This window comes from Erigeron canadensis, chromosome 2, assembly GCF_010389155.1.
Source record: "Erigeron canadensis isolate Cc75 chromosome 2, C_canadensis_v1, whole genome shotgun sequence".
Classification (NCBI taxonomy): Eukaryota; Viridiplantae; Streptophyta; class Magnoliopsida; order Asterales; family Asteraceae; genus Erigeron; species Erigeron canadensis.
Genome location: NC_057762.1, coordinates 31,441,574 through 31,455,608, shown reverse-complemented (window position 1 = coordinate 31,455,608; position 14,035 = coordinate 31,441,574). Strand labels below are relative to the sequence as shown.

The window sequence follows — 14,035 nt, the reverse complement described above, 5'->3', positions numbered from 1 at the left end:
TTAATCGTAAAAATAAAATTTGACTAGAAGTATTAAGCATTTAAAATAAACAGTGACTAATTTGACCATAATGCCCCAAGTCGACTTATTTTGGTCACCTAACGAAGGAAGGTTTGATATGAAAATAGTTGTTGTTTGAGATTCGTGGGTCATCTTCAATCCATCCGAATGCGCGATCGCCACGCCAAATGAAATCCCACTTTATAAACAAACTACTTGTTACTTGTATCTTAGGTAAATAAAAAAATATAAATAAAAAAAACCTCTTTTTATCATCATTCATATATATCTATCTATGTCCATCACCATATAATAATCTTTTATTCCCTTTTACATCAATAAGAAACCGCGTAAAACAAACCCCCACTTCAAATCTTGATTCCTGAGCCAAAAGATTCAAACTTTGAACACAAAATGATGGTTTTTAGATTAATTTGTGATTTGATGTATGTTTTTATGCATTCTTGAAAGTGGGTTTTTGATTTATAATTAGTAGTTGTGAAAAAGATCTAAACTTTGGATAGAAAGTGATGGTTTTTAGGTCAAATTGTTGTTTGATGCATGTTTTTATGCATTTTTGAAACTGGGGTTTTTGATTTATGATTAGTAGCTGTTGAAAAGAGAAAAAAAAAGTGTTGCTATGGTGGCTTTTGTTGCATTGTTGTTTGGGTTTGTTTTAGGGGCATTAGTTGTTATTGGTATTGAAGTTTTTGTGGTTTGGTTTTTGATTAAGAAATTGAGTAAAAAGGCTAATGAAGAAGAGATTAAGGTTAAGAAAAATGTGTTGGATGGAAAAGAAGGACTTCATTTTTCTTACCCAAATAAACAAGTAAGTTTCTTTTCCCCTTTTTTAATTGGCATCTACTATTTGCCGTTGTTACTTAAACCGTGTCGTGGTTACGTGGCGGTAGTTGTTACCGAATTTAGATGAAAATGTTTCATTTGTTGTATTTTGAGAAATTTGATTATGATTGGGAAGAAAGGGATTTGTGGGTTATGCTTTAGATTGGTTATGCTTAGTTTGGATAAAAGTGATTACAACCTATTATTTGAAGTATTTTGGGTTAAGATAATTTGATTTAGGAGTGTCTGATGTGTGTTTTGAAAGTGATTATCTACTTATGTTGACTTTAAGTTGTAATAATCAGTTTTTTCTAGTGTGGAGTTTACCTACTGGTACACTTGAATCTATTTCAGGGCTAAAATGTTACTAATTTGAGTGTTTGATACTGCTGCAAAAAAACTAATCATCAAATATAAAGTAAGAGTAATGATATTCCTTTATCTTAGCTAATACTTCTTCAAATAGTAATAATTTGTAAAACCACTATCTCTTATTCATGCACAGCATTTTGTTATTACAATTATCTGATTTTGATTATTTAATATTACATGATCACTTATAATATGCACCTCGAAACCCAACCAGTAACAACCAAACATTTAAATAACTAATTATCAGATTCTCATTATATAACTCTTGGTAATCACTTGCATATTTTTATATTTCACAACTCTCCTGAGGTTTAAAGCAGTTTAATTCATCTGTGTAATACTTTATAATCTCTGCTTGTGTTCCAGGGATTGGTTTGGGTTTTAGAAAAGGAAAAGATCCCTAAAATTACACCAACCGCTGATAAAAATCCCCGTCAGCAAAAACGTAAAGTTGAAATCGTTGAAGTTTCACCTGTCAGGAAGCATGCAAGCATCAAGGATCAATCACTCTTTATTACAGAACTAGACGGGTCCCTTACAAAAATTTCTTTATTAGGCTGTGTTGCAGAAGCTGTTTCTGCTACAAATCAACCCTCTAGAAAGTGGTAATGTCTTGTTCACTGTTGATTTTGTGTATTATGATTTTCGTTTTGTTGTCATCCCGTCTTTATATATAGCTCAACTGTTTCAAGCTTATTTCATTAGGAAGATAGGGTCCCTTATACCCTACGTATTGAACTTTTGATACCAATGAAGTATTTAGGATTCAGAAGAAATAACGAACATACTGTTATTAGGGCATATACCCATAATATGAAGAATATAACTCGGAGTAAGATACTACCAATACATCAAATTCTATCTGATGTGCATGTGAAAGTTAAGGGGTGTTTAATGTGCATTTTGGAAGTTATTGTGGTAACTTTTAAAACACATTTACCCTATTGGTGCCAATTTTGACCCATTACTTATAGATGGGTTGATTTGGATATGAACTTTCTTTGGCTTAAATGAAAACTGTCAAATGGGTTGATTGGGTTCAAAAGTTACCCGGTGTCTATTTTTAGTATTGCGAACCTCGTAAAATATTTCATTTCAAGTTGGGATAAACCAGTATTTTAACTCATATATCACACACTATTTTTTCATAAGAAATTGAATGCTTGGACATATTGTGTTTTGGGTCATCCCCTCTCATTTCGAGCTGTATGAAATTGCCCATTTTGACTTATCATCTGACCTATCATTTTTGCCACCTCTCGTTTACCCTCAAAACCAGTTTTGTGGCAGCAACCCTTAGGTGATTCTCCACGTCAGGTTATAATGTCTAAAAAACATCAGATTCGCCAAACATTGCAAAACTAAATCAGGTTTGCAGCCGATCCCAACGCCCTCCTAACTCTAACATTAATCTACGTTGGGCTACAGCTACATTAGCCTCAGTGTGACCTTATTTATTATGAAACATGAACTCTATGCAACATAACCTTGATATCTAGGGGAGAACATTTTTTTCATGGATATCATGTTACAGCTCTGTTTTGAACTTGTATGTGAGTAAACTTCTTGGCCATTTTATTCTCGTAGGGCCAAAAAGTACCCAATCAAAGTGGAGAACAAATCATCAGTAGTATATCATGGAAGCAAGTTATTCTACTTGTATTTTGAGACATCTTGTGAGAAGGAATCATGGTGTAAAGCATTACGTCTTGCTTCTTGTGAAGACAAAGAGAACCTTAGGTGGTTTAATAGGTTGCGGTCGGAGTTTCACAGTTACTTGGCGTCTTTAAATGTTGAATATCCCTCATTTTTGAAACAATCTATTAGTTTTAATCCAGAAATAGGGGAGAAATCAATTAAAGTAGATGGTTCACAATCAAAAGTTCGCCACTTTTTGAAAAAATTTGCAAAGAAAACATCTAAAACTGCAAAAGAAGATAAAAAGATTATTGAAAGTTCGGTTGGTGGATCTGTGAAGGCCCCCCAAACACAAAAGAGACCTTATAATGCTGCTGAAGAGATCATCCAAGCATTAACACCAAGGTCTACCTCATCAGGAAGCAGAAATCAAGCTTCTGATACAGATTCAAATGAGAAAGTATTAAGTGATGATGGAACATTATGTTGCAGTTTGCTAATATCACGGTTGTTCTTTGATGCCAAAAGCAGTGTGGATTTGAGGAACTCGATACAAGCACGAATTCAGGTTTGTGGTATCTTCCTTGGTATTCATATAGAGGTGGCAAAACAGCGGTCAGATGGTATCGGTAACGAGTCAAGGATTTTTGTCAAAGTTCTGATAATATGGATATCTAAAGAAAAGTATGTAGGAGAATTTATGCATGAAAATTACATTTTGGTTGACTTTTGAGATGTTTGACTCTATCTTTTTAAGATAGTTTTAGTTTGACCAGCGAGAGATTAAACACAACCCCAAATTGTCCCATTCATAAATGAATGGGTCCAAATTACTAGGTCTATGTTAGAGGTTTTGTTTTTGTTGTTATGTGGCATAATAAGAAAATTTTATAGATCGGATTAGACAGTGATTATAGCTATTTGAAGAATTAGAATAAGATAATTAGGTTTCCATGTTCTTAAAGCTGTAAATAGGTGCATAGTTTTACAATTATCTCGATGATCAATTTTATTACAGCATCTTCTTATTACTGATTATATGTGTATAGAGAACACTGTCCACCATAAGGACCCCGAGTTACATAGGTGATATCATCTGCACTGGTGTAAATCCTGGAAATGTTCCACCATATATTCTTGGTATGAGGGTTCTGCCGTGTGATCTGAAAGAAGTAGTTGCCATGGAGATTGATATTGAATATTATGGTGGCGCGGTGTTGGATATTGAAACAAGGCTTGAAGTGCAGGAGCTAGAAACAAACTCAGATTCCAAGTCTGTGGATGAAGTCAAGACGGATCTTCTAGAAGGTGTTGAGTATTATGAACAGCAGTTGAAGCTTAATGAACAAAAAAATCACTCCGTGGAGCGAAAGGGTGATGAAATACGCAAATTCGGTAAGTTCAATTATTTATGCAATTTGTCTTCACATTGACTTGAAATTTATCATCTTGAGCATGCTGTTTGGATTTATATCATGTTATTGTGTTCAGTATGCTATTTGGATGCTCTCACGTGTAAGACTTTATCCTCATATGGACACAAAGGAAAAATTGTAGTGGCAAAATGGGCCGGTCGAATGGGTTGGGTGGTGGGTCAAAACAAGTTATCATTTTTAACAGAATTCTCAAATTGACATTCTGATATTAATCTTTATTTTTCTTAATAATATGATTAGGAGGTGTTATGCACTAGTATTACAGTCTTTTAAATTTCAACCAGTTTGGCCTGTTTCACTTAAACTTTTCTTTTTGGTCTTATCCACTCTACCTGTTAAAGATAAAACTTAACCCCGAATCAACCTATTCTAAAGAAAATGGCTTTATTGTGGTACTGGGTTAGCATTTTTTATCAGCCTAGTTTGGTTGGAGTCTTTTAGTGATCTTATTTTGAGTATTGAAAGCAATTATTGGGACTTCAAGGATAATAATCAGATATCTAGTTGCATTTATCCCGGTATTTAGTTTTCTTATGATTTTTTGACTGCCTCTTTAAATTTTGTTGATTTGATTCTTAAGGCCTACACAGTCAGAAATTATAATCAGAATCACTATAATCCAATAACTTGCCCACCTAAAAATGCTTAATTCTTGACTAGGCTTGAGACGCAATAAAATAACCTTTACCAATTTAAGGAATTAGATGATGTGAAAACTTCACTTTTTTCTGCAGAGGAGACCAAAAGTTTTAAGGCCAATGAACTAGCATCTTCTACTATATCTAAGTGGAAATCTGTACTAAATTCCGTCGCCAAACAAGTCTCTCAGGTTTGTACAGCCATAATATCGGGTTTAGATGCTTTGCTTATTAATAATACAAATATTAACGAAGTTTTATATTTGTGAAGGTTCCCCTTTCAATGGCAATACGGGTAACAACTCTTCGAGGAACCTTGCGAGTACACATAAAACCTCCCCCGTCAGATCAAGTGTGGTTTGGTTTCACATCCATGCCTGATATAGATTTTAATCTGGAGTCTTCCGTTGGTGATCACAAGATAACTAGTGGACATATTGCATTGTTCATAATCAGTAAATTTAAGGTCAGATAATCTCACTTTGCTAATTTTATCTTCATTTTGAGTCACATCGTTGGTCACATGTGTCTTAAGTTAGAGATCGCTAGATGGGCGAGTTGAGTAACGTGTCACAACGTTTTATAATAGGTTGGGTTGCAGTGTTATGACTTTTCTGGTCAGAAATAATTAAAAACTTTTTACTCATTTCTACACTTCTATTTAAAGTTGAGGTTATTTACGAGTCGAATCTAGTTGTACAATTTTGACAGAGTCTGAGCGGATTTAAATAATTACGATATGAAAGTTTATGTACTTGACCTCTAAAGTCGAAATATACACTCAATTTTGGTGAAGCTATTAAGCCAATGATATTTTGATGTTTTATGCCACAGGCTGCCATTCGTGAATCTATGGTACTCCCTAACTCTGAAAGTGTAACAATTCCCTTTATGTTAGCCGAAAAGAATGACTGGATCCCACAAAAAGCTGCTCCATACATTTGGACTAATCCTGAACTTCACCCTGAGCCAGCGGTCGAATCTACTGCTGTGCACGAAATCCAGCGCCCCCAGCCTTCTGAAGAAATCCATCCACAAAAACCACAAGTCCATAGCAGTAACACTCGTAGTACAGAAAGTAGCAGCTGTAGTACAGAAAGCAAACACAATGTTGCACAGGATAAACCAACTGATTTGTCGGAGGATAGAAAAGCAGTATCTGATGAAAGTTCTTCAGATGAGAAAACACCATTGTTAGAAAGCGAGGAAAAGCCTCCACCACCACCACCACCACAAGAGGTAGCAATAATGGCGATTCCTCGCCAGTCAGTGGAAGAGAACAAAGAAGTTAAATTTCCAAATTGGCAACATCCTTCCCCGCCCCAGTCAATGGCGGTGACAACCACAGAAGAAAATAACGACACAGTAGAAGGAGAAGATGCCAGGTTAAAGAGAATGGGAACCAGGGCGAAGATGCTTGGGTTACGGAAGAAGATGGGGGAAAAACTCGAGGAGAAGAGACGTAACATTGAAGAGAAAGGGAGGCATATTGTTGAGAAGATGCGAGGACCTGGAGGACTTTAGTTAAGGCTATTGGGCATATGCTTTGCTTGTGCATTGGTATGTATATTTTTCACGCTATGCTCATGTCATTCACGTGTACTTTGTAGGCTATTGCTGAGGACCTTGTCATTAATCGCAGTCGTCGTTAAAAGAGTTTCGAATTATTGATTCTACAGTTGAATACATGTATATTTTTTTTTGGTCAAACTTTGGTCGTTTTCAAGACCGGGGTTACTTTCTCGAGTAATGTTAAGCTAAGCTCCTTGGTAGTCTTTTTAGAGGAGACTCGATGAGAATTTGTTGTTTATACAGATATTGTTACATGCCTTGAACAACAACAAAACAAAAAAATGTATATATAAACCTACGTTGCCCAAATGACCATTACATGAACACTTGTTCGAGTCTAAATCGTTGAACAAAACGTCTGAACTTACCATCACGACCTTAGCATCTGACCACCAAAAAGCATTGAGCGGAAAGATGAATGAATACGTGATACTCTTGACAATGAAAGTGATAAAGCCACCAAATGCATAGCCATTTAATAAGGGACAAAACACTCTATAGAAAGCATGAAACACCTTGACCTCTATGCCTAACATTTAAACGCTAAGAATAATATGTGAACATATTTAAAAGTTACATATGTTAAAAAACAATCACTTTGCCCATATAACTTCATCTTTTATCTATACTATTTAATAACACAAAAGCCCTTTTTTATAATAAGAAATTCTGTCTTTGAAATGTCAAATTTGCCTTTGGACATTTTCACACACCAAACACATTCACGCTCCTCATTAGTCATTCTTCCATTCTTCTATGCGACACTAAACACACACAAAAACACGCTCTCTCTGAATCTGATTCCAATCCATCGCACCACCACTCATCATCATCGTTGCGTCTGATTCCAACCCGTCTCCCAAATCCAACCATCACCACCACCACCGCCATGAATTCCGAAAAATATCACCACCATTATCCCCGCCGCACGCAATCAGCACCATCAGAACCGGAAGGCTTTTTTAAATGTTTTCAATCAGATATCGGTTACCATTGGTTTCTTATTCAGTTTTCTTATTTTTAGTCTGTCATCAATTAGGTTTGATTTATTAATAATTTTCTTTTGATTAACTATCAATCACTAGGAAAACTTTTGTGGCTTTTTTATAACGATAACTTGATTTCCTGTTATATATGGTTTTGGATATGGTATATACATAATTTGATTCCCTGCTATGGTTTTATCCACATTGGATATGTTATTAAGAGGTGTAATAGGCTGAGTATGGCCATTGACCAGCGGAAAATACTTGTACAATGTTTTCATCTAGCCATTAGTAATTGTTTTGATCTTTTATGATTACTTTTCGTTAGATAGTTTGCTTATAGTAGCTCATAGTGAATAGTGTATACGGATTTTTAAATTAAGTACCTCATATTAACACTAGAAAACCTTCATATATATCAACATTGTTGATGTTTTTTAAGAATACATGGACAAGTATTTAAAGGCTTCATATTCATTGAATTGGGTTTTGATTAAAAAAAAAAAATTGATAAATTTTTGTATTTTATGACTCGGGTTTCATGAATGATTTCATAGTAGTGTTGCTTTAAATCTCATTAGTAAAAAAGAGGAAATGGATGTAAGACATGGTTCAATGATTTACCATGTTCACTTCCTCAAAGATGCTCACTTGTATTACTTCAATGTCATGTTTTGTAGTATCTGCCTTTGCTAAATGTTGATCGTTTTTCTTACCGGCTTGCTTCCGCAAATAACTTTACCAGAACTATACAAGTCGTATGGCAATCTGAGGTCTGTATTATTTCTCTTTGTGATTGAAGATTTTTTTTATTTACATATGTTGATTCACTTGCTGTATTATGTAGGTTTTCTCCATGCTTTCTGGGTTTTCTCAATAGCCGGTGATGGTAGGTTAATCCTTATTATTTCGCTTTGTGATTGAAGATTATTTTTATTTACATATGTCGATTCACTTGCTATATCATGTAGGTTTTCTCCATGCTTCTTGGTTTTTTTAATGACTGGTGATGGTAAGTTAATCCTTATTATTTCCCTTTGTGATTGAAAATTATTTTTATTTACATGTCAATTCATTTGTTGTATCGTGTAGGTTTTCTTCATGCTTCTTGGTTTTCTCAATGACTGGTGACGGTATGTTAATCCTTATGAGTAGAGTCTGGAGGTTGAAAAAAATCTTGACTATTGCAGCTCATGGGTTTCCAATGTTTTAATAGGACTTGCAGCTCATTGGTTTTAAATGTTTTAATCGTGACTGATGACCATTTGCAACGGTTTTAATCACAATTTACAGATCATGGATTTTAAATGATTATCATGACTATTTAAATTTGATGTTTTTATTAGGGTATGGTTCAATAGCCGGGTTAGGTTTGACGGATCATTTCTTGGAGTAAGGTGTTTTGCACCTTTTGTTTTGTAACAGGTCATGTGTATTTTGTTTTTGAGTTTGAGATGGTTTACAATGCAAGTTAAATTCCAAAAAGGCTTTATCTTATTGATATTGTGTCGTGTCAATATTAATTTGTAAGCCTTCATTTTTAATGCCCTATGATGAGCATATAGTGTTTGGTGTCGCATTAGAGCCATGGGCATGAAGTAGCTTCCTCATTAGATGCTAATATTTAAAGATATTGTTGCAACGCGCGGGCATCCATCTAGTATGTAAATAAATAGGGTGATAGTTTTTACACCAATACTTTTTAACTGTATATCACCAAACATGCATAACATGATCAAACATTCATAACATAATTGTCATACATTAAGTATAATATGTGTATTATTAAGTCAGTCAATTATTTGTTTTTTTTTTCTTTTCAAATTATAGTTTATGTCAATTAATACATTTATAAGGATGAGATCGGTACCAAAACCAGTACCGTACCAGTTAGTACCAAGACCGAATTTGGACAAAGGTAAGAACCGAATACCGTACCGAAATTTTTGATCGGTATCGGTATTTTTGGGATTACCGCTTTAATACCGAAATGTGTATGTTCTTAGTTTTGATTACGACTCTAAACTTTATGCATGACAAGTTGTTAGTTCAGCTTCAATAGGATTTATGTAGGTTTTTGATGGTCTAGACGAACAATGATTTATATTCACTTTCTAAAAGTTATTATAGATCACGAGTATTACTGTGTGATTGGCATGCTATATCCTTAAGGGGTGTTTGGTTCATGGAATTTCAAGGAATTCTATAGAATTGGAATCTAAATTCCATGTTTTACCTTGTTTGGTTGGAAAATTTTATGGAATTGGAATTAAAAACTTTCCATCAAATTCCTTAAAATATAGAATTTACAAATCCTTCACTATACGTCAATACCCATGGAAAGTTTTCAATTCCAATGGAGTTGGTTCATTTTGACAAAAAAAAAGCCCTCAGAGCATACAAACCTTTCTTCCTTTGTAATTCCGCTTTAACCATTGTTCTTTGCTCTACCTCCACCATGCCACCACCACAACCCCTTGCCGCCTTGGCGCCACGACTAGTGATTAGAAACTCCATGGAAGCCAGCGCTACTTTGCAGACACCCTACCACCTACTTCTCTACTGTGCCGCTACCCCGCCACCAACTTTCCTACTACCATGGCAGCTAGCCAGCTACCGTCAGCTACCATGGTAGCCACCACCAATGATTAGAAATTTAGAATCACTACCCATTTTGTTATTGTACTCTCTTACCATTTTATTTTGATTAATAAGGTTTTAAATGATTTTGAAAAGAAAAATTAAAAAAGAAGTAACAAAGTAAAAATGGGATATCGCAAGATAGAGTTAAGGATAGTGATGTTAAAAGGAATAAGAAAGAGAGTAAAAAGAAGTAGTTGAAGTGTGAGGTAGAATAATGAAGTTGTTGTCTTATCTATCTATCTATGTCTCCACAACTATTATTATTATTATTATAATTATTATTTATTATAATTATTATTTTTATTATTTGTATTATTATTATTATTACTATTTATTATTATTATTATTATCATTATTATTATTATTATTATTATTATTATACAAGGTGTATAAAAAATATGTTAGTTACAACTTATTATAGTATAAAAAATATACTAAAGGTTAATTTTGTCATTATACATGGTTTATATATAAAATCCTTTTAGCTGAATTTCATTGAATTTTGTCAACCAAACACAAGACAAATTTTAAAACTTTCAAATTCCGATTCCTTTAACAAATTTCAATTCCTTCAAAACTATTATGTGACCAAACTGCACCTTAGTAGTATGCTATGAATGAAATGCCTATTTGTAATCATATTACTGCAAAAAACTTCGTAAATCAAAACCAGTACCGAACCGATACCGATTTCGTCTAAAAATCAAAACCGATACCGATACCGAATCTCTATTGGTACCGATTTTCGGTACCAGTACTGTTCAATATCGATTTTTCGGTTTTTTGCTCATCCCTACATTATAGTGTTTAACAATTTATAAATCGTTGTAATCACTTACAAATATTAAAATCAGTTATGTTTTTTTCTATATATTTGTCTGTCAAACATGATTTAATTGAGACAACTAAGTGACTAACTCATATCTCTTGCTATTGTTATTAAACTACAAAGAGTTTGTGAAAATTATATTCCTTGGTCTATACATCCCCTTCAAGCCGAAGAATAGCAATGGGACATACTGACATCTTCGGCTTGGACAAACAACCGAAGATGCAACAATAAAATCTTCTTTGTAAGTTTTTCAGCCAGTTTATTTTGTCTGAATAATCCTTCCATGACTTGGTGTCTTGTGTGAATGAATCTAAAATCCTCTAAAAGATGATGACCAAAAACAGAGTCATCGAGAAAGAAAGAAAGACAAATCATCGAGGTTAACGATTGCCAAAAAGAATGAAAATATCACTAAGAAAATGGTGATGAAAAGTAGTTTAACTTTGGTGAAATTAAGTTCAAAGGGAATAAGGTTAATGAAAGAATAAGGTCGATCAAAATAACTTCAATGGAAATAAGATCGATGAATATAACTTCAATGAAGAGAATACATTCAATGAAAATATCATCAATAGAATTAGGGTCGATGGATAGAATGGAAATTAAGTTCACATGATTAAGTTCCAAGAAAATTAAGGTCAAAGGAAATTAGGGTTTTGTCTAAAAAATAAGATTGAATGAATTATAATGGTGCGGTCATGAAAATTGAAAAGAAAGGAAATTAAGTTCATGAAATTTAAAGTCAAAGAGAAGTTTAAGTTCAATGGAATGAAGTTAACTAGAAACAGGGTAACGATCAATAATTACAACCGATCAAAACAAAACAATAGATTTTGATGAAGAATTAAATAATTGGTTGAATTATAACCAATCCACAAGAAACAATGGAACTATCAAACGACGATCAAGAAAATACGATCGAAAAAAATACGGAAGAAAGAAACAAAAAAAATATTTAAAAATATGAAGAATCGAACAAAAGATATAGAATTGGATGAATTGAACGAAGATGAAGAACAACCGTTGCGAATCTGATCTAGAAAAGATCAAAACCGTCACGGATTTGAAAGAAAGAATTGGAGACCTACCAATGGTGTCTCTGATACCATATTAAACCACAAATAATTTGTGAAAATTATATTCATTCATCTCTACAACTGTAGTAAAAGACCCGTGCTAATATTTTGGGTTGTTAAATGTTGAAAACTTTGAAAGGTCAACATTATATTATAACTAGGTTAGTTCCGTGCGTTGCACATTCATATTTTAAATCTTTTAAATCTCATAAATTATATAATAGAAATAAACAAAATTAAGTTGAATGATTATATAATCATAAAATAGACTTTAATGTAAATTCAAGTAATAATGTTTGATAAAGCAAGAGGTACTAAACATAAATTGTTACAACTAAGAAATTATAAAGAAAAAAAATAAAATAAATTATATTACATAGAAACATAAAATCAATTTGAATTGGCCAAAACTTCCGTGAAAACAACATTATTTGTGGTGACTTATTATGTAACAAAAACATCTAAAAGTCGGAGTGGTTAACAATTTCCAAACCAAAAATGGATACATTATAATTCACCCACATTTATAAATGATTTTAGAAACCGTCCACTCTTTTAAAGTAAAGCTATTTAGGTTGTTACCTACTTGTATATGTTTACGTACACTCAAGTTACTTTTTTTTAGTTAATCATTCTTATTTATATCTATACTACTTTATGATAATTCCACACCCCAGTGTTGAAACTTGAAAACTACACTTTTTGTGTATGTGATATTAAGACCATTATTTTACCATTAATAAATAAATTTATACTTTTTATTTTGTTTTTTAAACTTAAATACGTAACTTTGTAAACCAAGTATATTGGCTCATATAAACAAAGTTCATGTGTATGTGTATGTCAGATAAATTAGGGATTAAAAAAAAACACTATAAAAAAATTAAGGTCATTACTAAATTCTTTTTGTTTATGGTTTTAATAATGAACTTAATTTTAAGTACATTATGATTCCTTGATATTTTTCATAAACAAATACATGGACTTGATGTGTCAAAGTTTTGCCCTTAGGCGTAAAACCGACATATCCCGAAAAACCAAAGAAACATAGAGACTATAATTTTTATTTTATTTTATTCAAATATTCCAAGTTTTTGAATAACCTTTGTATAATATGAAAATTTTGTATAATGTTACATTATTACTTGTGACTGACAAAAATCTTTCGGTAACTTGATTAGTTACAAAAATCCTATTTTAAAAAAATAAAACAAAGTTACATTCTTAAATTAAAAAATATAAAGAATAATATATTGAAAAATGAGTAAAATTCAATGTCCTTTTATGCAATTTGCACATTTGAAAAATGTTAATTTTGGAATAGTACCTTTAAGATTTTCCATACATTCGGCAGGACAAAATATATATATATATATATTATGGAATTGCAATAAATAAACAAAATAAAACTTTGTTAAATGGTTGGAAGCTTACCATAGCATACTGAGGTTGTCGGTTCAATATTTAGTCCATGCGTTTTTTTATCTTATATTTTAGAGTGAATATACGTAATGTCATTTAATATTATTATTATTATTTATATGTGGCATATAAGGTGGTTGCTTACGTGTCAAAGTTTAAGAGATAAACGATGTGAGAACGTCACGTAGGAAAAAGATGATGTGGCGATCATTAGAGTATGCCACGTATGTGCTTTGAGATAGAGGATTATATATAGAGATATATATACTAGGTCTTTTACCCGCACGATCTGCGGTTATCTAAAACAATCATTTAACAAAGTTTTAACTACTATCTTAAGAATAAAGGTAAAACAATGTTAAAATGTAACACGTAAATAAAATTATCAATAAAAAACTACCTTGGCGTTAGAAAGATTTATATGCACCCTATAAAAAAATTTCCAAACTAAAACAGATTTAAAATAGCAAATCAAATTATTATTATATATCCCGTAAAAGTTAATTAACCTAATATTCAACACCTATATTTCAAAGATCTCATTATATCGTTTCCTAAAATTAATTGCCTTGCCTTG

The 14,035-nt window shown here is 32.6% G+C and overlaps 1 protein-coding gene and 1 long non-coding RNA gene across 2 annotated transcripts; both read left to right on the top strand.

Annotated features, from left to right (window-relative positions):
* Positions 1–295: 295 nt before the first annotated feature.
* Positions 296–6,637, top strand: LOC122587443 (testis-expressed protein 2). The gene is made up of 7 exons (XM_043759615.1): positions 296–829; positions 1,582–1,820; positions 2,803–3,421; positions 3,903–4,248; positions 5,024–5,118; positions 5,199–5,393; positions 5,762–6,637. The coding sequence occupies exons 1-7, from the start codon at positions 641–643 to the stop codon at positions 6,449–6,451; spliced, it is 2,373 nt and encodes a 790-aa protein (XP_043615550.1). The 5' UTR covers positions 296–640; the 3' UTR covers positions 6,452–6,637.
* Positions 6,638–8,097: 1,460 nt separating this feature from the next.
* LOC122586588 lies at positions 8,098–8,617 on the top strand. Its single transcript, XR_006322041.1, has 4 exons — positions 8,098–8,258; positions 8,333–8,374; positions 8,457–8,497; positions 8,578–8,617. It is a non-coding gene; the product is annotated as an uncharacterized LOC122586588 (long non-coding RNA).
* Positions 8,618–14,035: the final 5,418 nt, after the last annotated feature.

Bases quoted from the DNA above. Each gene is read 5' to 3' on its own strand.
- LOC122587443 (XM_043759615.1), top strand. From the start codon at position 641: ATGGTGGCTTTTGTTGCATTGTTGTTTGGGTTTGTTTTAGGGGCATTA. The intron at 830-1,581 runs GTAAGTTTCTTT...CTTGTGTTCCAG, and splicing joins TTTCTTACCCAAATAAACAA to GGATTGGTTTGGGTTTTAGA. The intron at 1,821-2,802 runs GTAATGTCTTGT...TTATTCTCGTAG, and splicing joins AATCAACCCTCTAGAAAGTG to GGCCAAAAAGTACCCAATCA.